Here is a 23,217-nt window from a genome sequence, read left to right on the forward strand (position 1 = left end):
TATCTACAAGAGGGGTGGGGTATGCCTCATATATATAGCAATGGAGGCAACCTATGCACACAAAACATATTCAATGTGGGACTAAGAGAGATGGATTCTACCAATAGAAGGTGCAATGTGCCTAGTGAGGAATAAACCACATATCGGCCAAATCTTCATAGTTCATAGGCTTTATGTGTGCCAAGCTTCCTTGGGAATTCACAACTCGTGACTGGTAGGATGGACAAACTAAGGAATATCACGTGTTGCACGAAATTTGGAGATGAGAAGTTGCACTTTTACATTTATGTTTCAACCTGGGTAAAGTCCCATATAAGGGAGATCACATTTCCTCTACAAGTTTATATACCCAAACTTCATGCAATCCTATTAAATGATTGTGGATTTTCACCACTTACATTACCTACTTGCCTAGTGAGCATTGGTTACACCTTACTTATACTCGAGACTCGTAGTTGGAAATACTCCAGCTTTTTTATGCGTAAAAGACAAAGAGTCCCATATCGGACAAAGGAAAATATTACCAAGTGTTTATATACTTGGATTTCAACTATAAATGCAAATCAATATGATATAGTGTTTCCTCCATGACCAATGCACTCTAAATGGATTGTCATCTCCAACTTGCTAACCTTCAAATTTAATGAGTCAAGTTCTATAATGGGATAATGTATGGAAATAACATACCACCCAATCAACAAACCTCCCACTCAAAGCCCTTCTAAGTCTAACTGAGATCATTATTGTATCTAACTAAATAATTCACAACGTGCTTGCTTTTGTTTAAACTAAATATTTTAGTTAAAAACACAACTTCTAATTCCAAACCTACATGCTAATTTGAATACATTTCAAGCCAAATTCAAAATTCACCCTAATTTTTCTCCCTCTCATATTTTTATCTCATATTTAAAATAAATATTTTATTTTATTTTAAAAGTTAAGAAATATTAAATCTATTCTGTTATTTGCATGTTTGTATTTATTCCATTTTTAATTAGTTTAAATATAAGTACTTACTATAATTTAAAAATAAAAAAAAAGATGAGATAAAAAAGTGTATAAATATTTTCCATCAATGGGAGCACTGCATGTAGCTTTTCTTCTCTCTCCTTCACAACCTTTTCTTTTCCTCCTCTGTAAAAGTGCACCCAAACACTCCCTTCCTCTGCCACCGCTAACACCAACCCTTGTCACCAAAATCGCCGATCTCAAGGAACCACCCTAACGCTCTCTCCACCGATTCCGCCATGGCCAAGAAGCGCAAGTCCATCACCACCAGCCTCGACGAGGTCGATCGGACTCTCTACGCCTCCTTCTGCACCGCCGCCAATTCTCTCTCCCAGCTCTACACGCACACCATGAACCACCAGAAGCTATCCTTTAACGCCGGTGAACGCCACGCCATGGTGATAAAGCTCGCCCCTTTTTTCGTTGTTTCTTGTCCTTTTCCATTTTGCTAAGATAGAAAAAGGGTTTTTTTTTTTTTTGTTGGGAAAGTTGAATTTGGATTTGATTTTTTTTCTTTTATTTGGGTCTTCTTTTGATCGGTTTTTGGGAGTTTAGATTGCTGGGATTTTGTGTTGGTTGGTAAAATAGAGAACATGATTTTTTTTTTTTGCCGTTTTTTAAAATTTAAATATGTTTTTGTGTTTGATTTTGAATTCGGGCAGATTGGATTTGGATGAAAATGTGGAATTTTTTTTTTCCTGTTCAGACATGCTTGAATCAGAGTTTGTTCATTTTAGTTAGACAATTTGAGTATACATTATTTGAACAAGTTGTAGCTGCTTTTGATATCTTTACATTTGGGAAAGTTTGTTACTATTTAAACTATTTTTTTTTTGTTGTTGTTGCTGTTGTTGTTGAGTACTGGTTCTCTTTTTTTAACTAATATTTTCTTATTGATTGTTGGAATTGTTTTGACTCCCATATTGACCTCATTTTTAGTGATTCAATTGTGCTGTTTATCTCATCTTTCATGTATTTCGATTGGTTGTGCAGCTGCAAGTAGGGGTATCCTTATATATACTTTCTTTCGTGTTGTGAATCAAAACTTTTGCTGGTTCCACTTTTCCAGTTGTAACTGCAGCATAATTATTATTAGTGTGTCTAGTATGTGCTTTATTCTTATGTTTGGGGTCTTGACCATGCGTTTCTATTTTCGCTGCGGGATGTTTTGATTTCAGGAAAATCTTTATCAGTGGATTTGGAGACAACAAGAAGGAGGATCAAGGGTTGCAACAGTTGATGTGCTCAACTACATTCAGGTTGGTTTGCCATTTCTTCCTTTTGCATATAATATAATATTATTGTGCATGCTTGTACTGTTGAGATTGGGGGATTGTTATGTAGCAAACAGATATAACACAAGGATTAATGTCGTGGACTTAGGTTATTGCAAATGAGTTATGTATTAATGACTTATGAAAGGCCAAAGGATCAGAAAAACTGGTTTAGTTGAGACATTATTTTTTATATCAATGTTTTTAAAGTTGTGGTTGTGGTAGCATTGCAATTACATGCACAATAAATACAAAATTGCAGGGATATATGGCCAATGCAGCAACATCTGGGATTGTGGATAGACTGCTTCTTAAAACCTTGTAATGGACTATTGACCGGATCATGGGCTAAATTTTTCACTTGAGGTTGTCAACTTATAAGCTTTCTGAACCAAGCCTGACAAAACAAAAAGCTTCATATAGTCAGTCTATAAACCAGCTAGGATCATCCGAGTGTTATTTTGCCTCACAGGGAAAGAAACTGGTAGGGATGCTTGCTTAATTATTCAATTTTGTCTCCATAGCCAGGGTCACTGTCCTTGACCTCTCTCTGGCAACTTTCTCTCTCTCTCTGGTCTTTTCGGCATGCGAAGCTTGAGCGTTGAATGAATGTTAATTGTTAATTTTTTAAACTCTTGAGATTGATATATTCATTCATTAATGTTTTTTATAATATGAAATCATGGTAGTTGAATTGAGGTGCAAATTATGTATCGGAAAGTTTGTGAATAGCAAGATTCATGATTCACAAACACTTAAAAATGTAAGATATACTTAAATATATAAGATATATAAACATGCAAAGATACAATTAATAACAAAACAACCTCAGTCAAAAAGAGTGGTTGTATTTGTGTACTTATTTGTGCATTTATTTACTACAATTTCAGCAACACAACCTTAAAAAATAATGTGGTATAAAGATTCCTATAACCATAGTTGTTCCGCAGCTCTTCTGTTTTCTCATCCCCCTATTTTTGCTGTCCACAATCTTCCACTGCTCTTCCGCTCTTCCTACTGTCCTGCTCCTCCTGTTGTCGTATTGCAGTTCCTGCTCTTTTACTAAGTTTGTGCTAATGGTTGGAGAAGCAAGCACAGAGGAACCATTACCACCTATTTTTTGTTTAGTTCATGGTTTAAAAGAAACTAAATTTATTTTTTTACCAAACCAGTTTGCATGATCCAACCCAGTTCAAGTAAAGCCCAAATGCAAATTTACAGTGATTTAGGGCACGATAGAGACCAGAATCGCGATTCATGCAATTGTGAGAACTAATTGAATGATACAAGAGTGATGCAGGAGTAAATGTATGGTGAGGGAAAAGAATAGTATCGTATTGTACAATTTGTATGTGTGTATCACAGTATACTTACTACCATGAAATAGTCTAGGTTATGCATTGTTTAAAATGTTGCTTATTAAGACATATATTATAAAAGCTATTTTGCTCCCCCCATATTTCATCTTCTGTACTTATATAACAGGTGAAGTGTATATTGGTATACATGTGCTATTTCAAATATTCAAGCACATGAATTCTTTTAATCCACCCAGGCTTTAGAAGGTGGTTTGTGATTACAAAGTACCCTATAAGCTCAAAGGAGAGTTTTATCATACTGATGTAATCCTAGTTATAATCCATGATTGTGAATATTGAACTTCAACGGGACAACTAGAGTAACATTGTAAATGACATGCAGTGTCAATCTTTTCCATTTGTGATACTCATTTTTTCAAAATTATTGATGATTTGGGTGGTGAAGTATATGAAAGTCCATTCGTCTTGCAGAATGAGCTGGATTATTGTGAAGATCCATCTATGTCACCTAGAGCACCACTGCAACACCACCAGTCACAACCAACATTGCATATCCCTGTCTCGGGCTTTCCCGTCACTTCAGCGTCTTCTGGCCAAACTATAGCTGCACACGGACTTCGTGCCGAACCAGGTGAAAATCAACCGAAGAATTCTGTGTTTTCAAATGCCTTGTCAAGTCCAATACGCCGAAGCCTTCAACATTATCAAATCGGCGAGGGAGGATGCTACAGCAATGGTCCCTTCATGGGGAGTGGAAACCGGAACACTGAACATGGCTTTCTTCTTCAGCAAGGCAGGGAATCAACAATAGTGAACTCCAATGATTCTGCCATGGATATGCATCCAGACTAGTCCTGTATATTGGTTTATCAATTGGAAATTCTTAACTCACCAGCCTTCTGCAACAGCTACGAAAGAAACCAACAACCTTGGAAATTCTATGTCTGGATTTTTCTCATCGGATCTTGCAAGAAACGACCGGCGGAAGAAGGAACCAATTCTGTTAACCTTTTACTATGCTTATGTCAACCTTATGATTGGTTTGGGGTTCTTAGTGGTTTTTGTAAAGTTCTCTCTGTTAAGAGTTTTATTTTGTACCTTGAATTGTTTCAACCCTCGCTCTTTCACCAAAAAGGATGTCTTTTTCAGTGTAGGGCTGATTCTGAAGTTTAATATGTAAATTTTCTCTATATGGCAATTTACAGCTTCAATTTTCTTTTTGGTGCCTGCCTTGCTTTTCTTTTCTTGTAGTGTGTTCAAAGATCTCTGTGAGGTTACTTGCAGAAAAAAAGTTCAGAGATTTCTTTGTTTTTCTTCTTCAATACACAGTTTCAACTGATGTATATAAACTTATCGGAACATGGGTTTTTTTACAATTTTGATCTTGAAAGGTATTTTAGTGACCTAAGAGAAAAGGGTGAATATATATTGCCTTTAACCATATCTTGATTCCTTAGTAATTTGGGATTTTTGAACCTACCAGATCAATCTTGAACAATTTTATTGACCAATAACTTTGTCTTTCTTTTTCTGAATTTTTCTTCATTGTTCTTTATGCCAACAGGTTAAGCCTTTTGCCCAATGCTCATTAACTGTGTCAAGCTTTCAAAGTGGAGAAAAACTCATTTCATTCAATTTCCGACTCTCCTGAAGTTACATAATTTTCTCCTAATAATCTAAGCTTCCTTTTAAAATTTCCACTAAGGAATCAACCCACATCTATAGTTGAGTTTTTCCAGAAAAAATTATTAGGGAGATATAACACTAATGAGATACAAGTCTAATACACATAACTTTAAGACAAATAGTTTATAGGTCTTTATCCTTTTATGATGTTCAACTTTCTCATTTTTTATTAATGTGAGACTTAGACTCAAACTTGGATTTTCAACTCTCTCTCTCTATATATATATATATATATATATATATATATATATATATATATATATATATATATATATATATATTACACACTTCCTATTTTTCTTTTCAAAACCTTTGTACAATGTTCAAAATTATGTATGTAAATTAAATATTTTTTATTTCTCACATTTAAATATTTATATTTTTTAAATATTTATATTTATTGTATTTTTTCTATTCACATGAAAATGTTTAACAATATTAACTTAAGTGTTCAATAGTATAAACATTTTATTTACTAGTTAATATTTTTCATTTACTAGTTAGTATACAAAACTTATCTATTTATCTTCTTTATTCTATTATGATTAATTTTTGTTTTAAACGAAGAACTCTTTTGTTTCGTTAAAACAATTTTTATTATATCTCAATCGTTCGACTATATTGATATTTGAAAATTTTTCTTAGATCTCTAAGGTTTTTTTCATCTAATCATACCATTAACTATACATTTTTTTTCTTCTTTGTACGATTTCATTCAACAGTCTATGAAATTGTTTCTATTTGATCATTCTTATAATCTTTTTATTTGTTGTTTATTTTTATAATGTAGAATGTTGTTTTTATATTTTTTTATATAATTATTTTTATTTTCTAACTCATTATCATATCATATGTGTAATTTTATTACTATAATTATATCAATAAATTTTATCTACTATAATATAGCTATATCTGCCATGAATTTTTTTATCACCATCCAATATATATTGAAGTTCAAAATATAAAAGATTTATGTTAAATTTTAATTATTATTAGTTTAATCTTTGTTCTTTATGTGATTTTGATCAAGTAATGTATTATGATTTTTTTAGTGTGAAAAAAATATTTCATTAGAGTTAAAAAAATTGAAGTAAACATACATTTAAAATATTTTTAATTTAAATATTTGTTTTCCTTTTATATTTTTTAAAAGTGTTTTTAATTTTTATCAACTAGGTAATATTAACATTGCAAATTTAATAAATGTTTTCACTAGTGTAAAATTTTATTTGGTATTTTAATTTGAAATATATAAAATTAAAATTATTTTTAGAATATTTGATATTAAAGAAACAATAATTCTCGTGAATACCTCACAAGAGAGGAATGAATACCTTACAAAAGATTTGGGATTAGAAAGGAAAACCTAGATTGATAGTTGTGTTACCTATGTGTGATGCCTATCTTTGGATTTCATACGTTAAAACCATCTCACTCTTTCATTCCCTACACTTCTTTTTCATATTTTTCTTTTGGATTTTGTTTTTATTTAATTTAATTTAATTTTTATTTCTTATTATTAGTTTTGTAAAACAAAAACTTTTTTTTTTTGAATATTTTTTAAAATAAATTTTATTTACCTGAACGAAATTGGGTGTTGACCTAAAGTACTAATTATTCTTCATAATCTAAAAAATTAAAACAAAGAGAAACATTTCTAAAAATAAAAGCCTAATAAAAAAACATATGTAAATTATAATGATCGACTCTCATATTTGTTCACTTTCATTGAAAATTACAACTTCTAATGGTTCAATCAAGAGATAAACAATCTCAAGAATTTCATTGTCATCAATGAAAAGTCATAATTTAGTTTTCTCTAGTTTGTATTTTGAGGAATTTCTTAAGAGAATATGAAAATTGTTATGGACAAATACTATCCACCCTTTTAGATGTCATCTTATTATTTATTTTCAAAGAGTGTATAAAAGAGTAGGTATTCTTTTCATAACAAGAAGAAGAACATGGTTGTCCAAGTACCTTAAGAGTTATATTTCGAGGTGTCGGTGCATGAGCTCCATGAACAATTCATCACAATTTTGCATTCATTTTACCTTTATCCCTTAAAGAGTCAACACCAACAAAACCTTCCATTCCATTTGAAAAGTTAGCAAATTCTATATTTACTTGTCTCATTACACCCACATCATCAAAGTACCTCTTAAAACATTTCTTCTTTTCATGAGTAAGTTTCACATCTTAATGTGGTACATATCTTTGTGAATCTTCATTTAACCATTTATGACTATAATATCTACAATATTAAAAATGCATAGATATAAATTAACATAACATTATAAGTTTATGATATTATAGATAATATGTATACAATAAAATATAATCATAAAAGAATTTAACTATACAATTACCTTGAATTTAAAAAAAGAGCAAGATAATGAAGATATGTGATACTCTTAGTCCAACAATAAATTAATATTGAGTTTACTGCCTCAAAGGATGAATGTTCAACTTTTGTCTTTATTTCATGTTGGTATATGACTTTTCTCACATTTTAAATCATTGAATCCCACATTTCATATATTAAGTGAAGAGTAGTAATATCTATATCTTTTTTTGTGTGAAAATCATAAATAAGAGCACCAAAAGCCAGTATATAATCGACCTTCATCCATCAATTATTAGTTAATAGAATTTCTTTCACAAATTGCACACTACCTACATTACCTTCTTTGTAAGAAAACCATTCATCACTAATAACCATCTCTTGGAGTTCTTATTTCAAATTCTAAACCTTTTTTAGCATGACTCTGGTTGAAGTGAATATTGTTGAAGCAACAGAAAGCAACTTCAATGAGTTGTAATTATTGAACATTGATAATCTCATAGAGTGTCCACAATAAAGCTTTCAATATAGGTAACATCATCAACAATTTGTGTGATCCAAGAACATTCTTGATAAGTATCACTATCTTTTTTGTTACTTTTTGCTGCACAAATATTTTTTAATACAAGATTCAAAGTTTGCACTACACAAGAAATCTAAGTTATGAAATCAAGATTTATTGTCTACTTACTTCAACTTTCAAAACTTGAACGACATAAAGAACAAGTGAGACTATAAGATACAAACAAGACATATATTGGATGAAGAAGTTAATAAAGCCTTAATGCATGATATTCTAGTTCGTCCATTATCATATAATTTCATCATATGTATGAAGAAAGAATCATAATTAAATGCTATGGAACAATCATATGAAAATGTAAACTAATTACTTAAAATCATATTAAATGAGTAGCAAAATACAAATATGAAAAAAAACTAGAAAATGTTATTAACCAATATTATTAGTCGTGGCTTTAGTATCATTATTAGACAATAAGGATGAAAATCCTATTGATCTCTCGTGATTTTAAAACTAATTATGTTGCTTGACTATGTTTAGTTGTAACTAATTTTCTTCCTTAGTTTGATGTAGAGTGGGTCGGGTAGAAATTTTTAACCTGCCAGCCCATTTAAGCTTGTCCCCCTTACCACCTCCCTAGCCTACCAAATTGGCGGGCAGCCCACCTCTGACCCTTTGGCCAGTTTTGTTTTTTATTTTTTAAATAAAAATAATAAAAAATATTAAATGTTTTATATTATATTTTTGTAAAAATGTAAAAATGTAATACTATTATAATTTAAATCATTAACACATACAAATAAGTTTCAATTATTTGTTATAATAGAGTAATTTAACGTGTAAATGTAATAATTATTTTATTTTATTCAATTATAAATATTAATTAATAAATTAAAAGTTAAAAAAAATTATATAATTAAATATGCTTTAAATATTTATTTATAAGTATATGCAAACAAATTTTAAACATAAAATTAAAAAAAATATATATTTTAAAAAATTTTAAAAATAAAAAAAAGTGGTGTGGCAACATGTCGATATGTCCTGTGGTAGGACGAGTTGCAATTTCTAGTCTATTTTTTAGTGGCGGACTAGTCCACTACGACGTATTTTTTGTGGGCTAAGAGTGAGTCAACGAACCCATTTTGTCATCCGTATTCTAATGTATTTAAATAGCATATTGTGTATTTTTTCAAGAGAACTCGTTCATTCTCTTAATAAAATTCATTTTCTCTCCATTTTCTTTTCTCTTATGGTGATAAGGTGTAGAATGCTAATAATCATCAATAGAGTTATGACATAATTAACAAAATAGAAGTCATGCTTGAGCATGACTTTAGTCCAATTTCACACCACAAAAGTTGTGTTGTTAGTGCATTACTTCTTTGAGCATTTTAAATTGAAACTAAAGTCGTGTATGGTGAACACGTCTTCTACATGTGAAGTCATTCTTCTTGAGCACAACTTATTTATAAACAATAGAATTTTTGAAAATTTGTTATTTCTTATAATTTAAGTATAAAATTAGACAATTTTGGTAAAAAAAAACCTTGAGATAAAGAACATAGCAACTTTCTTTAGTTATTTTGTAACAAATGAAATACAATTTGCCTACCATGTAGATGGTTCAAACCCAAAGTGTGCAATGCTGATTAAATATGTTTTTACTTTTACATTTTTTAAATTAAATATGCTATTTTCTTATCAAATTTACCTTGCTAACATTTTGAAGAAAGTGGCAATTTTTTTTAGTGTGGTGTTTTAGATAGACATAATATTTAACCTATATGATTCTACTACATTTGTTTGTGTATTATTTAAATAAATAATTTTTTTGAAAGTTTGAGAATATCATTTAAAATCACTCGTTTTCTTGTTTTATTAGTCTTAGGTTGTTTGAAAGTCTTTAGTCTTTTAGAAAATTTTATATAGATAACATTAATAACACGCCATTAAGTGCAAAGTGAAAAAAAATATAAAAATCACTAATTGAATCCCAAGTAATGTTTTATAATTGCATAATACTAGGAATTTAATTATTCTTTAATAAAAAACTCGATTTGAGAATCCAAGCACAAAAGAGAAATAAAATAATCTTTTTGAAAAACAAAAACTTAAGTGTTTCAATTTATGGTCTTCTAATACTCAGAAATATCTTTTCTAAAATAGCTTTATTATTTAAATATAATATTTATTTACTGTGAGATAGAAATACCACAAGTGTGTATGTATAAGAGAGTAATAGCATACCCCTTATTTATTTATTTATTTATTTATATAAAACCTAATTGCAAGTGTTATTTTACTAGTTTTTTTTTATCAAAATAGTGCATTTTTATACATAAATTACCAAAATAGGCAAATTTTAAATAAATTACATAATTTGGTGTAAGTCGGATTCAGATTATCATTTCAACTTCTATTTTGTAGAAGTCCATGGACTTAGAAGAAGATTTTGAATTTTAATTTTAAAATAAAAAATTGTGTGCAAGAACTCCACCTTTGTTAATCAAGTTGTCACGTGAGTAGGGGTGATAATAGCATAAGTCTGATTCGTCGGATCAGTCCCCAAAAATAAAGTGGGACATGTCAGGATAGTGAATCTGCATGCCTGTACTGGCTTGGCCCACAAAAGTTCGTAACCTGTGTGGACTGATCTGCAAATCCGTTTAACAAAATTTGCACTTGTGTATAACAGTTATTTTTTTTATGGACTACTGCATTAATATTTCAAATTCTTGTATGACTGAAATAGACAAGTATTATGTATTTTTTAATGTGATAAAAGTTAAAGAATACATATCATAGTATAAATATGAATATGATGAGAATGTTAAATTATCAATTTATCATCCAACTTCTCAAAATCTATGCTTAATTTTGTAAACTTCTTAAAGTTTTCTCTTAATTTTGTGAACTTCTTAAAATTTTCTAATTCTTTAAACATGAAAATTCTTATCATAAAAATTAAAAAAAGTTTGAAAAAACATAATAATAAAAAAGCGAACTAACCCACATTTATGCGGAGCAAGCCAAACATTTCAAATCTACGGTTAAAATACCAGATGAGGCACACTAACCCGCATTGACCCACATTGTGCGGACTGCAAACCTAAATGAACCAGATCACCCTGCATTGTTACCCGAGCACACGATTCTCAAATCCTTTTTATCGAAATTAGTTTCTGCAATAGATTTTTTTATGTAGACAAATAAAATCATGAACTCGAGATACGATTATAAATTTAATTTTTAATACTGAACACGTGCTTTCGACTTAGATTTCCATTACAGAAATCTTCTTTTAAAGTTGCCGTGATTTTGTTTTTTGTTTTTTTTTTTGCTTTTTGTGTTTCTTCTTTTCTTTGATGGTACTTTAAGAATAGAAAGTGTTTAACAATAGAATAAAATTTGCTTAAGAAATAATATCTTTTTGGGTTGAATAACAACTATTTATTTTAAAGAATAAGGGACTACCTTATATATTTTTATACTGAAATATTTTAGTATCTAGGTAGAAATTGTTCATTATAGTAGGTAGATAAAAGAAAAAAATTAAAATAATTCAACATATTGTTTGTTAGTTTAATAAATGATTATAAGTTTATTTTAAAATTAATGTAATATATAATTAGAAAATAATTATTTAGTTTACTTGGCGAGTAAAATTTCTTGCTTTATGATTTTTTATGAATTGAAATTAATAAATTCAAAAGCTGTCAAGACCGGAAGAAGTGCATGCATTCTGTTATGATTTTAAGATTTGATTGTGTTCGATATTTTCCAATAATTATTTTATTTTCTAATAAATTCCTAGAATGAGATATTTTTGTATAATTGTTCATTCTACATTAATTAATTAATTAATTAATCATTGTGATAATTAAATTTTGACTTGGGTGAGATATTTTACTTCTAATTAATTAATTTCAAAATCCACTGTCATGTTTATATTATTCACAAAATTATTATAAATAAATTCAAGGTATTCTATAATTTTTATTCCAAATGTTTTAAAATTTAAGTTTTGGATATATGATAACCAGAGTTAATAGGATAAATTTAACTTTTACAAATGTTCTTCGAGTGACACCTTTTGGATCTTCCGATTCTTCATGCACCGGACTTCACAATAATGAGAACTTATACCTAAGTTAATAGGAAATCTTAGATTTAAGGGTTAAATATGTTTTTGGTCTTTCAAGTTTCAGTGAAATTTGGAATTGGTCTCTCTTTAAAATTTTTGACCAATTTAATCATTCATATTTAAAAATACGTTAATTTAATTTTTTTAATCAACTTCTTTTGTTAAGTTTATATAATGTTTTAAACGCATTTTATAATAGTATTTGAATTGTTTACACTGTTTGACACAGTTTCGCTTCAATATGTTAACTTAAATATTATCATTAAATATATTTAAAATATCAAATAAATTTAACAAAATTTGATAAGATAACTAAATTTTCACATTTTTTAAGATGAATGACTAAATTAATATAAAATTTAAAAAATAGACTAATTTTAAAATGAGATAACAACATATTTAACTTGTAGATAATCATATGCTTCGTAATATATGCTATTGTATAATAGGATTCATGAGTCTGACCTGATTTAGACTTTAATCTAATGGTCTTTGTTGGATAAGTGTTGTTACCTATGATTCCTCAAGGCCTGGGAACTGGCTAGTCCAACAAAATTACACAGATTAACTATTTTTTTTTTTATGTCAAATACCACGTAACTTAATATATTGTTAAAATAAAGTTATACCACAGAAGTAATTACCAATAGGAGTGAGAGTTGTGTGCTCACCTGACAACTTTACTGACGTATCAAAATCTTCTTCTGAACTCACAACTTCTATAAAAAAAAATAAAAGTTGCATGATTTAAACACGACATATTTTAAATTGTATAGTTTATTTTAAATTTACCTATTTTGATAATTTAAATATAAAAAATACATTATTTTATTTTAATGTGAAAGGAGAAGATAAAGGTTTCATGACATTTATTCATAGGACCCCACCGATAATAGTCTGATGTATCTTTCCGCCACACTCATTATTCATCTTTAAAATAATCTTAACCTAATAAAAAATAAAATTAAAAAATAAGAAAAGAGACACAAATTCATTTTTTTTTCTTTCCCCCTTTTACTTCACTAGCTTTATTCCAACCTTTCATTGCTCCAACGAGGCAATCGGAGTGCCGCCGCGGCCGCTGATTCAACGCACCGCCACCGCTGATCTCCGTCGCTGATTACCCGACAACGTTTTGGTATCTACGGTTCGTTTCTTCCTTAAATTTCATCTCTCTCTTTGTTTCCCGAGAAAGTGAGGAGAAGCGACAATGTTGAATCTCGCCTTTTCTCAGTGCGCTAATTATTATTAATTTAACATTTTTTTCTTTCTGAAAAGTGGATGAGTTTGTGTTTAAGAAAACAATTGGACGATTTCGAATTCTGAATGTGTAGATGTATTGGATATTCAGAGAAAGAATTTGTTGAGGATCGAGCAAGATTAGTATCTACAAAATGTTTATACAAATTCTGCTTTAATTTTGCGAAATTGGGAGGTTGTGAGAGAGAGAGGGAGAGGGAGAGGGAGAGAGAGAATTGCATGCTAAAATGTGTTTTTAGTGGGTTGATTGTCTTGAAATTGAGATCTTTTCTTTTCCTATTTTTCCATGTGGAATTTTACCAGTTTGTTATTTGGTTTTTAAACAAACTTGGGGTTGTGTCATAATGTAGTTCACTTTACCTGGTAGCTGACCTCGTCCAATAGAATAAGATTATCCTTATTTTTCTTTAGTGATGAATCAACAGTTGTTGTTTGAAATTTTATAAAAAAAAAGGTGCTTCGTTTAATAATGATTTCAAACTGTTCTTATAATCGTGGCCAAGTACAACAGCTTGATTCCTTGTGGCACTGTTTTAGATGTTTGAACCTCTGTACGACAGATTCGACTCATTATTGGAACATTAAGAAACATGGGAAACTCTTAGTGGTTTGGTACTTTGTTTGTCCTTGTTTTAGTGTCCTACTACGCATCTTCACTGTAATGCGTCTGTCTTTGTTGTCATGCAAACTCTGAATGCGATAAACTGAGCATATTCTATTAATTGTGTGAATAAAGGGATGGAAATTACTTTATGAAAACATGTAGAAGATAACTAGATAGAAATTGACATGATCATGCTGATAAATAAATTATTTTTTTTGTGAAAGGCCGTATGTTGAAATAGTTTTCTGGTGCGCCGATGAGCTGAACTGATGTTATTGACAGTCGAAGGTGGAGGATTCTTCTCTTCTTCAGCTTCAGGATATAGTAAGGGTTTGACCCTTCTTCTCTTGGGTCAGAGGAGTGAGGATAAATCCATGAGGGTTTTGCCGTTGAGCCAGTTCCAGTTGGTAGGCCAAGAATCTGACCACGAGCTCCAGCTGGCTTCCAGAAAGAAACGCCTCTCCAGCAGGTGCGCTTCCTTTGTTTGCTTCGGCTGCGCCTCTGCAAGTCTTGACACTGCATCTCATGTTAAAGTGGTCCATGCCAAACACCATGATGTCTCTTCAGGGACCCTGGTTTCCATCAACGGCCAGTATCCTCCTGACAATGTAAATGATGATAATAGACAGGTTGCACTTAAAAGTAGCTTAAAAAGGCAAGGAAATAAAAAACCAGTTCCTGTCGAGGTTGTTGCTGAACATGAGGCATCAGGTGGAAAGGAGAATGATGCTCATGTCCAAACAGAGAGAAGGAAAGTGCAATGGACTGATGCTTGTGGTAGTGAGCTTGTTCAATTACATGAATATGAACCCAGGTATTTGAATATTTTATTTTGTCTACTGACTTCTATATGCAAAAGTTTACATACTCAGTGCAGATACTTTTGCCGTTTTTGTTTTCGTTAAGAAGTTTGTTTGGGTGATCATATGTAAAGTTTGAAAGTTTTTGTCTCATGTCTCACGTTTTGTCACTAGGAACGCCTAGTACTTTATTTTGTCTGATTGATAGCAAATCACACATGCTTGTCCTCTGTTCTCCTTTCTTTTATTCTCACTGATTTAAAATTCTGATAGTTATTGTCACCGAAGGTCTAAGAAAGGATTGGGGCTTTGAGTGAAAATGGTTTGCATTTTTGTGAGCTAAAGAGTGAGCTGAATTCTGATTAGCCAGAGCAGACATACATTTAGCTTCACTTTTCAGACACAGTTCATTTAAAATTCTGATAGTTATTGTCACCGAAGGTCTAAGAAAGGATTGGGGCTTTGAGTGAAAATGGTTTGCATTTTTGTGAGCTAAAGAGTGAGCTGAATTCTGATTAGCCAGAGCAGACATACATTTAGCTTCACTTTTCAGACACAGTTCTGAACTGTAAGAAGCTTTATGTTTTGTTCTTTCATAGTACTGTCTATCAGGTCTAACTGATACGGTTCGTGAAACTAGTTTTAAATTTGAACAAGCCTAACTGATAACCTTGGTTTAGATGATTGAATAAATTGCATTATTTGCCTATCCATTTGAATGATTAATCTGATTGTTCTGAAGAGTCAGATTTTGCTTATTCTTCTGTTTGGTAATTCTGATCTTGTGATAAATTGGAGACCCCTTCCCAACCATGTTCTCTCTCTACGCTGTAAATTCAACATTTTGAAGGATTTCTCCATTGAACATTGGTACGTGGATAAATGCAGTAAATGGTCAATTACAGTATAGGGACAAAGGAGTCTTTCATCGATTATTGCTTATGGAGTTATGGTGATAAATAAATCTCTTCAGTATCTTTTCACCACTTCTGTGTCCAGCGTTTTCTATAATCAACAGGACTAGTAATACCGAAATGCTGTTAGGGTAGTGGTTCTCAAATTTATAGCTCATTACGTGTTATCCTGGTAATGCATTCTTAATCCTACAAAAGTTGCTTTTACGGTAAGTGATTACTCAAGCTGTGTAAGCATTACTATCTTTATCTTTACTTGAGGTACGATTTTAACTCGTAAGAGCTGGCATCTTGACAGCTACTCAGTATGATGCTTCACTCAACCCCCTAATAGGTAGCCCTTTTTGAGATATTGAGAGCTAACTTTGAAAGGCAGCTATTAAGCTGTGCTATGGGTGATTAATTAAGGCAGCATAGCCTATCAGGCCCAGGGTTAAAGGCTGGGAAGCATGGTAATGCAGATTACTCAACAATGGATCTTAGAATAACCTCTAATATCATCTTAAAATTTGTATTTAAAATTTAACTTATTTCTACAAAACTGACTTGTCCAACAAGGATGGGCCAAACTTTATTAGCATTTGCTTAGGTTTTATCTCTACATGATGTGATTCAACACCCTGTGAGATGATGTCTCAGCTGCCTCACACTACAACTCTCCAATCAACTTTTCTGGTCAACCTCTTCATTGGTAGCCTTTTCCTAGACACTGACAACAACTTTGATACGCCACAATTAAAGTAGGCTAGGGGTGACTGCAATTAGGGCTGCCTGCCAATAGAGAATCATATGTTGTAGGAAATCATGAGTTTGACTCCCACCTAGTAGAAATGAGAAATTTGAACTAAATATAAGAAAGAAGAGCTACATACCTATTGCGTTAAGGTTTTGGATTGGAAGTGGTGTCGTGTCTCTTTATGGGTTTGCTTGTTGCTCATTGATCCTGAATCTCTCTAGTGAATTCCCCCTCAAATGACCTAGCACTATAATATTTCTTTTCTATTTTGTAATCAGAGCCTTATTCTCAAAATTTTCGTTCAACTGCAATGGTTAATTTCAGTTCTTTTAGAACCATAGGTAACAGTCAAGTGGGGGGAGAGTAGAGAAAAAGAAAGAGGAAGAATTGAAAAGGATTCTTTTATTGTCGAATGTAGATTCAAGGAGTACCTCCTACAAATATATGAAAAGGAAACAAAAATAGAGGTTTGATTCGGTTTTGAAGTAAAAAGATCTAATTAAGCACACTAATTTATTCCAATTTAATTAGTTTGACTTGAAGGATTAGGTGTATTAGATGTAATCCAATTCGATTAATATCCCCAAATTTATTGTTTGTGCTAATATACTTTTGTTTGTATTTTAGGTAGGATTTCATCTTTGACAACCTTTGTTCAAGTTTCGATCACATAGAGTAAATCTTACTTTTTTTTGTACAAAATAGAACCTCTTATGACGTTAGTCCTCATACTATTATGGTTCCAATTAATCCCTGGAAGATTCTTTTGTTTACGACTTCTTCAAAAATTGTCTCTGAAGTAGTTGCTCGAGTATTTAATGTTAAATTAATCCCTCATATTATTTTGGTTTCCAATTTGTTTATAAAGTTTTGGAAGTCATGTAGTAGTGATGCATGCAACCTTGGAGGACTAAATTCGGTTTTCTCTAGCTTCTTTAATGGCTAAATCATTGCCTAAAGAGGTGAAACCTTCAGTTGTTGTCCGTTCAGATTTTGGACATTTTACAAGACCTTACCCTGTAGCTCTTCTAGATTAAATTTTCATGTCTTAGATGATTGACCAACATATGGCCGTAGTTTTCGCTCCAAATGGTAAGGTTCATGTTTCTCTTTTCTATTATATTAAACAATACAAATAAGGACGAACTATAATTAGTGTATTTTTTAATTTCTCATCCATTAACATGCTAGATTACAATCATTTGTTTTTTCTTTGATGTTATGAAACATTTTATTATTTTTAATGGCTGAACTGGATGTAATGGAACTTTCTAACCATGTTCCCGTGCAATATTTATATTTTACCTTTTCTTGTTTTGCCACGTAACTTATTCTTTGAGATCGTGATTGTTGTTCGTTGCAGCGAAGTGTCATCTGATGAATTTGAGTACGGGAATAACAAAACTTGTCACTGTGCTATAATGTAAATTGGCGTTCCAAAAGATAGATCCATTTTTTCGGTGTCAATTTGTTCATTGCTAACATATTCCATCACTGTGCATAAGGAAAAGGAGCAGATGTTTTCAGTCTAGTGGAGATCCATATGCCATGTCTTACCCGAGCAATCATTTGTCTCCATAAATGCTTGCTGTGGCCTTCAATTTTGTTCCTCTGTTTTTGATGAATTTTGTATATAATTTGTCATCTGAATTCTTTGGCTTTTGTCATCTGAATTTTGTATATAATCTGTTCTAGGTTTTTATTCTTTATATATAACTTAAACAAAGTTTGTTTTCTTTATATATATTTCTGTATTTATATATAGTTTCATGCTCTTTCGTTGTGTAGAAGTGGTACAGATATAACGATTTTGCCAAGTATATTTGCTGTCTGGATTGGGAAATGAACTTCTGATGCCAGCTTGGTATTCCCTTCTTATTTCAGAGAAATTTGGTTCCTTTTCTCTTTCTTTCATTCAGTTTTTTGAGTAATGAAGATTATGTGTCTGCAATTTTCCAAGAGGCAGCGAAGAAATGCCCTGTCTGATGAGAGGAAAAGATTGGCACTCTGTCTTGGCTTTCTTGTTTTTCTTGTGGATTTCATGGCAAACTTTTCAGTGTGCCAAAATATGGCAACTAATTTCTTTAACTTACTCAGATATTTTGCACAAATATAATTTGCATTATGCTATAGTAATGTATGGAGAGTCATATGCCACAGACACATATCTACCAAATGAATATTCTTCAGTGGAAGAAATAAGAACTATAATGCTGTCTTTGGTTCTAAAAATGTACTGAAGGAAGATCGATTAATGTGTGGGTTTGTATATTTTTACCAGCTACTTTCTCATGATTTATTTATATTCATTTTTCAAAACTCCAATCTCTATTTATCATCCATCTATATATATATATATATATATATATATATATATATATATATATATATATATATTTTTTATTGCTACCACGTGTTAAATTATGTAATATTACATCTATAGTAACTCTGGGGTTCATCCTATGCTTCTGTAAAAATAATTGAGAAGCATACATTTTTTTTTCACTCAAAATTATGGTATTGCATTTAAGTGAAACTGCTGAATTAATTACTAACTCTTATTTTAGTATAATCAATAAACTAATCAATTCAATGAAACTATTACAGTGTGTTCATTCCATATTTAATAATTCTCCATACACTAGTTTTATTTTTTCCATACTCGAAGAGCACTTCCCCAGAGGCAATTTCTTTTACTCGTATTATTTTGAGAATAAATTTGTTTTATGTGTCATTTTTAAATAATGTCTTTTGAAATTCCAGCACCCATTTCTAACTTTTATCTTATCATTTCTAACTTTTATCACTTTATTTTAGCATTATACTTCCCCATATTTTTTATATTTAATATGTAATGGATTCTCGAATACAAATTTTATTTTGAGTACATATTTTTTTAATTTTCATAAATTTTTATAAGATATTACAATAGCGATTTCTTTAATGTATTTTGTTTTTTCATCTTTTCATAATAACATCATTACGAAAGAAATAAATTAAAGTTTATATAAAAATATAAATTTTATTTTAAGGACTAAATATGCTTTCCTCCTCATATTATTATAAAAAAAATCGTATTCCTCGAATTTAAGTTAAATTATTAAATATTTAACTTTTGTACTTTATAAAAGTCATATAAAGTGATTATCCAATGGTATCCGAAATGTTTTTTAGAATATAATATTAATTTTACAGAAAATGATAATATAATATTTACATATAATTTATTATTGAAAAGAATGTTTTGCCTAAGAAGAAATCATAACTTTTTATAATAATTTAGGAATAAAAACCATATTAAACTCTTATTTAAATTATCAATTTGAGCACAATTATTTTAATTCTAAAATATTGGATTATATAACCTTGGAGGTTCCAAGCAAAACAACCCAGGGCAGTGGCTGCATATTCTTAGGAAGGGAAGTCTCTATTATCCTTTGTGTTTTCTACACCAAAATCAGACAAAATTGAGTGGTTGATGATGCCAGATCACTTACCACGATCAAGTAAAAAATGAATATAGATTTTTTGTTGATTTTTTTAACATAAAATACATGAATTTTAATGTTTTAAAATATATAAAAAAAATGTTTTTAATATATAAAATAATGAAGTATAAAAAACGACATTCTTGGTCAGCTTTCAGTGGTTAAGACACTTACAACTCCTCTCACTTTGAGCCACTTTCTGGTGTAAACTTGGTCACACCTTATCCACACACATCTTCTCTGATTCTGATAAGATACCACAAAGTACAACCCAATACAAGAAAAAAAGGCTAAACCAGAATAAAATAAAGTAAAAATCTGAGCACAGTTAGTTAGCATCAGGAGAAAGAAAAAACAAAAATAAACAAAGAAATGTCTCTGGCATCTTCAATCCCATGCATCAAAATCCCACCTTGTTCCTCTTCTCCATCATGCTCTTCCTCAACTTCATCCTATTCTTTCAGGTTTTCTTCTTCCAAGCCTCACAGTGTCACTATAAGGAGCTCTCAGGCTGAAGGGCCTGTGAGAAGGCCAGTGGCACCCCAGATAAAAGAACCATCATCAGCAACTGTTCCTCCTCAGCTTCAGAAGCCAACACTTCCTTCTCAGACTCCTCCATCACCTCCACCACAGAAGCCTGCTACTGCTCTTGCTGGGGATGCTAAGAATCTCATTACATTAGAGTTTCAAAGGCAAAAGGCTAAGGAGTTGCAGGAATACTTCAAACAGAAGAAGCTTGAAGAAGCAAATCAGGGTCCTTTCTTTGGTTTCATAGGGAAAAATGAGATTAACAATGGAAGGTAAAACCTCTGCTATTGCCACATAATCAAATTGGATCTTTTCTATATCTGGGGTTTATGTTAATTGCATTTTCTTTATCTTGGCACATCTGGTTAATTGTTACCACCAGCTAATTGGTTCATTGCTTCCTTTTTTATTAATTTCTGTTCTTCTGTTCCTCAAATTCAAGAGGGTTTGCTCAAAATGTTTTCTTTCTTTTTATCTTGGCCTAATTTGATCGCCAAAAGGTGAGAGTTTTGAGGATACCCAATTGGCGCAATTAATTGTTCTACAAAAGCTTCGCAGTCCTTTGCAAAAGAAACAGTAACATTTACATTTTCAGATGCTGAAGTTTACAATTTTCTCATTACGGTTTTTCCTTTCATAAAATTTCTGTGAGAAGATTCACAACTAGTAAGATGATTAAAGATTCCTATCACAATCTATTGGAAACATAAAGTTTTATGCAGATAGTAGTTTCTTTGTGTAAAGCTGAAAACAAATAGATGCAATTATCTTGTCTGCATTCATGATTAGTTGAAATCTTAGTAGATATTAGATTCAAAGCATCATCTCAGCTACTTGTGTTTAATACTTTGTCATTCTATTTATGAATATCTGTCACACTTAAATTGTATCAGCATTGTTCTGCATGTTCTGTTGTATTTTAACTTACTAATCAGAAATTTCATTTGTACAGATGGGCAATGTTTGGTTTTGCTGTAGGGTTGCTTACAGAGTATGCAACAGGCTCAGACTTTGTTGATCAAATAAAGATCCTTCTCTCGAATTTTGGAATAGTAGATTTGGAATGAATGAATCCTCAATATGAAATAGTGTCAATACTTTCTTGTTCCTGTCCCTGGTGTAAACAGTGTTGAGTAATTTGTTTTGTAATTCATTTATACAAAACAAGCTTTCTCTTCATATTGATGAAATCTCAAGAATTTGATGTTCCTTTCTCATCATGCTGAACTCCCTCTAAAGATGGAAAAATTTAAAGAGCAGTGCAGTTTTATAGTGACATTGGATACTGATAGAATATGTAAGGTTGTGATAGATTACTTAGTAACTATACAGCTATTCTCTTGAGGAATAACTTGAAAAGGTAGTCGGTTTTACCAGCTTGGAACCTGTGTTGAAAATATATCTAATATCAGCAGTTAGAAAGTGGATAATATCCTATTAATTGTCATATGTCTAATATCAGCAGTTTGAAGGTAGATAGTTTCCTATGAACTGTCATTGTCACAACTGATAATATGTAGTTTTGTAAAGTGACATTGTGAAACGTTTCTATTTCGTTTTATTGGAAATATAAAGTTTTGTTTATTTTTCTTATAAGATTGAGATGACTTTTTTATTTGAGACTATCAAGTTTCCAATGTGAGATTTTATTCCTTCTTTTCAACGGATACTTTTTTGTTTCTATGTGTTTATAAAGATATTTTGATGCTCAAGTCAAGTGGAGTAGGTATGAGAAAATAAACCATAATCGTTTGAATATGATAGATTTGAAAATAAAAATTGTTGCCTGATCGGTTTTCTTTGGGTTCAGGTCATAATGGATAATGACATTCGGATAAAAGTGGATTCTAAGAGTCGGATATGAAGATTGAATTTAAATTTTATGGATAACCGACGTGTTTCGAAATTACTAACTATAAAAGTAAAAAGTTTCCCTTTATGGTTCCTAATTTCTTCCCTTCGTCGCACTATTGCAAAAATCAATTTTTATAACAACCAATTATAATCCACTTGGTATAAAAAATGACACAGTAGCAAAATTGTAAATATTGTAAGACTCTCTATACCGATTAAAGCTAGAATCGATATAGAAAGTGATGTGGTGACACTTTTATAATATTGTGAAGTGGTGGTGAGGCGCAGTGGCTTGCGTGGTGGTTGATTTACGATGATAATGGCTAGCTTGGAGCATGATTTGCGATGATAGTGGCCAACTTGGAGCACGATTTTCTCTTTTCGATGGTGGTTGACGATGACACGCGTTTGCCTGCTGGCTCGCATCAATGGTGGTGCAACTTGCAACTGTGTGGTGCTCCTGCATCGTGGTGAGTGTCGACGGGGTACTGTGCAGTGGTGGGGGCTTTCATTTATTTATTTATTTATTTTAATTTATTCTCTGATTATAAGTTGAGAAGAAATGTGAAGTTGTTTGGTATGTGTTGTGCGTTGGAAATGTAGGATGAAGAATCATGGAAATTGATGTTGATGAAGGTGAAAAGTGATGGAGATGAATGGAAGGTGGTTTCAATGATGAAGAGCATGGGTGAAGGGTTAGAACTTGGAGTTTAGGAGGTATGCAATTTT

General features: G+C 31.1%; 2 protein-coding genes and 1 pseudogene across 2 annotated transcripts; all 3 read left to right on the forward strand.

Moving 5' to 3' along the window:
- The first annotated feature begins 1,093 nt into the window (after positions 1–1,093).
- LOC114182531 lies at positions 1,094–4,828 on the forward strand. Its single transcript, XM_028069417.1, has 3 exons — positions 1,094–1,409; positions 2,190–2,270; positions 4,076–4,828. The coding sequence occupies exons 1-3, from the start codon at positions 1,251–1,253 to the stop codon at positions 4,454–4,456; spliced, it is 621 nt and encodes a 206-aa protein (XP_027925218.1). The 5' UTR covers positions 1,094–1,250; the 3' UTR covers positions 4,457–4,828.
- An 8,460-nt stretch (positions 4,829–13,288) lies between these two features.
- On the forward strand, positions 13,289–18,358 carry LOC114182683 (annotated as a pseudogene).
- Positions 18,359–20,376: 2,018 nt separating this feature from the next.
- On the forward strand, positions 20,377–21,910 carry LOC114181464 (light-harvesting complex-like protein OHP2, chloroplastic). Its single transcript, XM_028067929.1, has 2 exons — positions 20,377–20,906; positions 21,587–21,910. Exons 1-2 carry the CDS (start codon positions 20,479–20,481, stop codon positions 21,699–21,701), a joined length of 543 nt encoding a protein of 180 aa, XP_027923730.1. The 5' UTR covers positions 20,377–20,478; the 3' UTR covers positions 21,702–21,910.
- Positions 21,911–23,217: the final 1,307 nt, after the last annotated feature.

This window comes from Vigna unguiculata, chromosome 4 (assembly GCF_004118075.2).
Source record: "Vigna unguiculata cultivar IT97K-499-35 chromosome 4, ASM411807v1, whole genome shotgun sequence".
NCBI classification, from domain to species: Eukaryota; Viridiplantae; Streptophyta; class Magnoliopsida; order Fabales; family Fabaceae; genus Vigna; species Vigna unguiculata.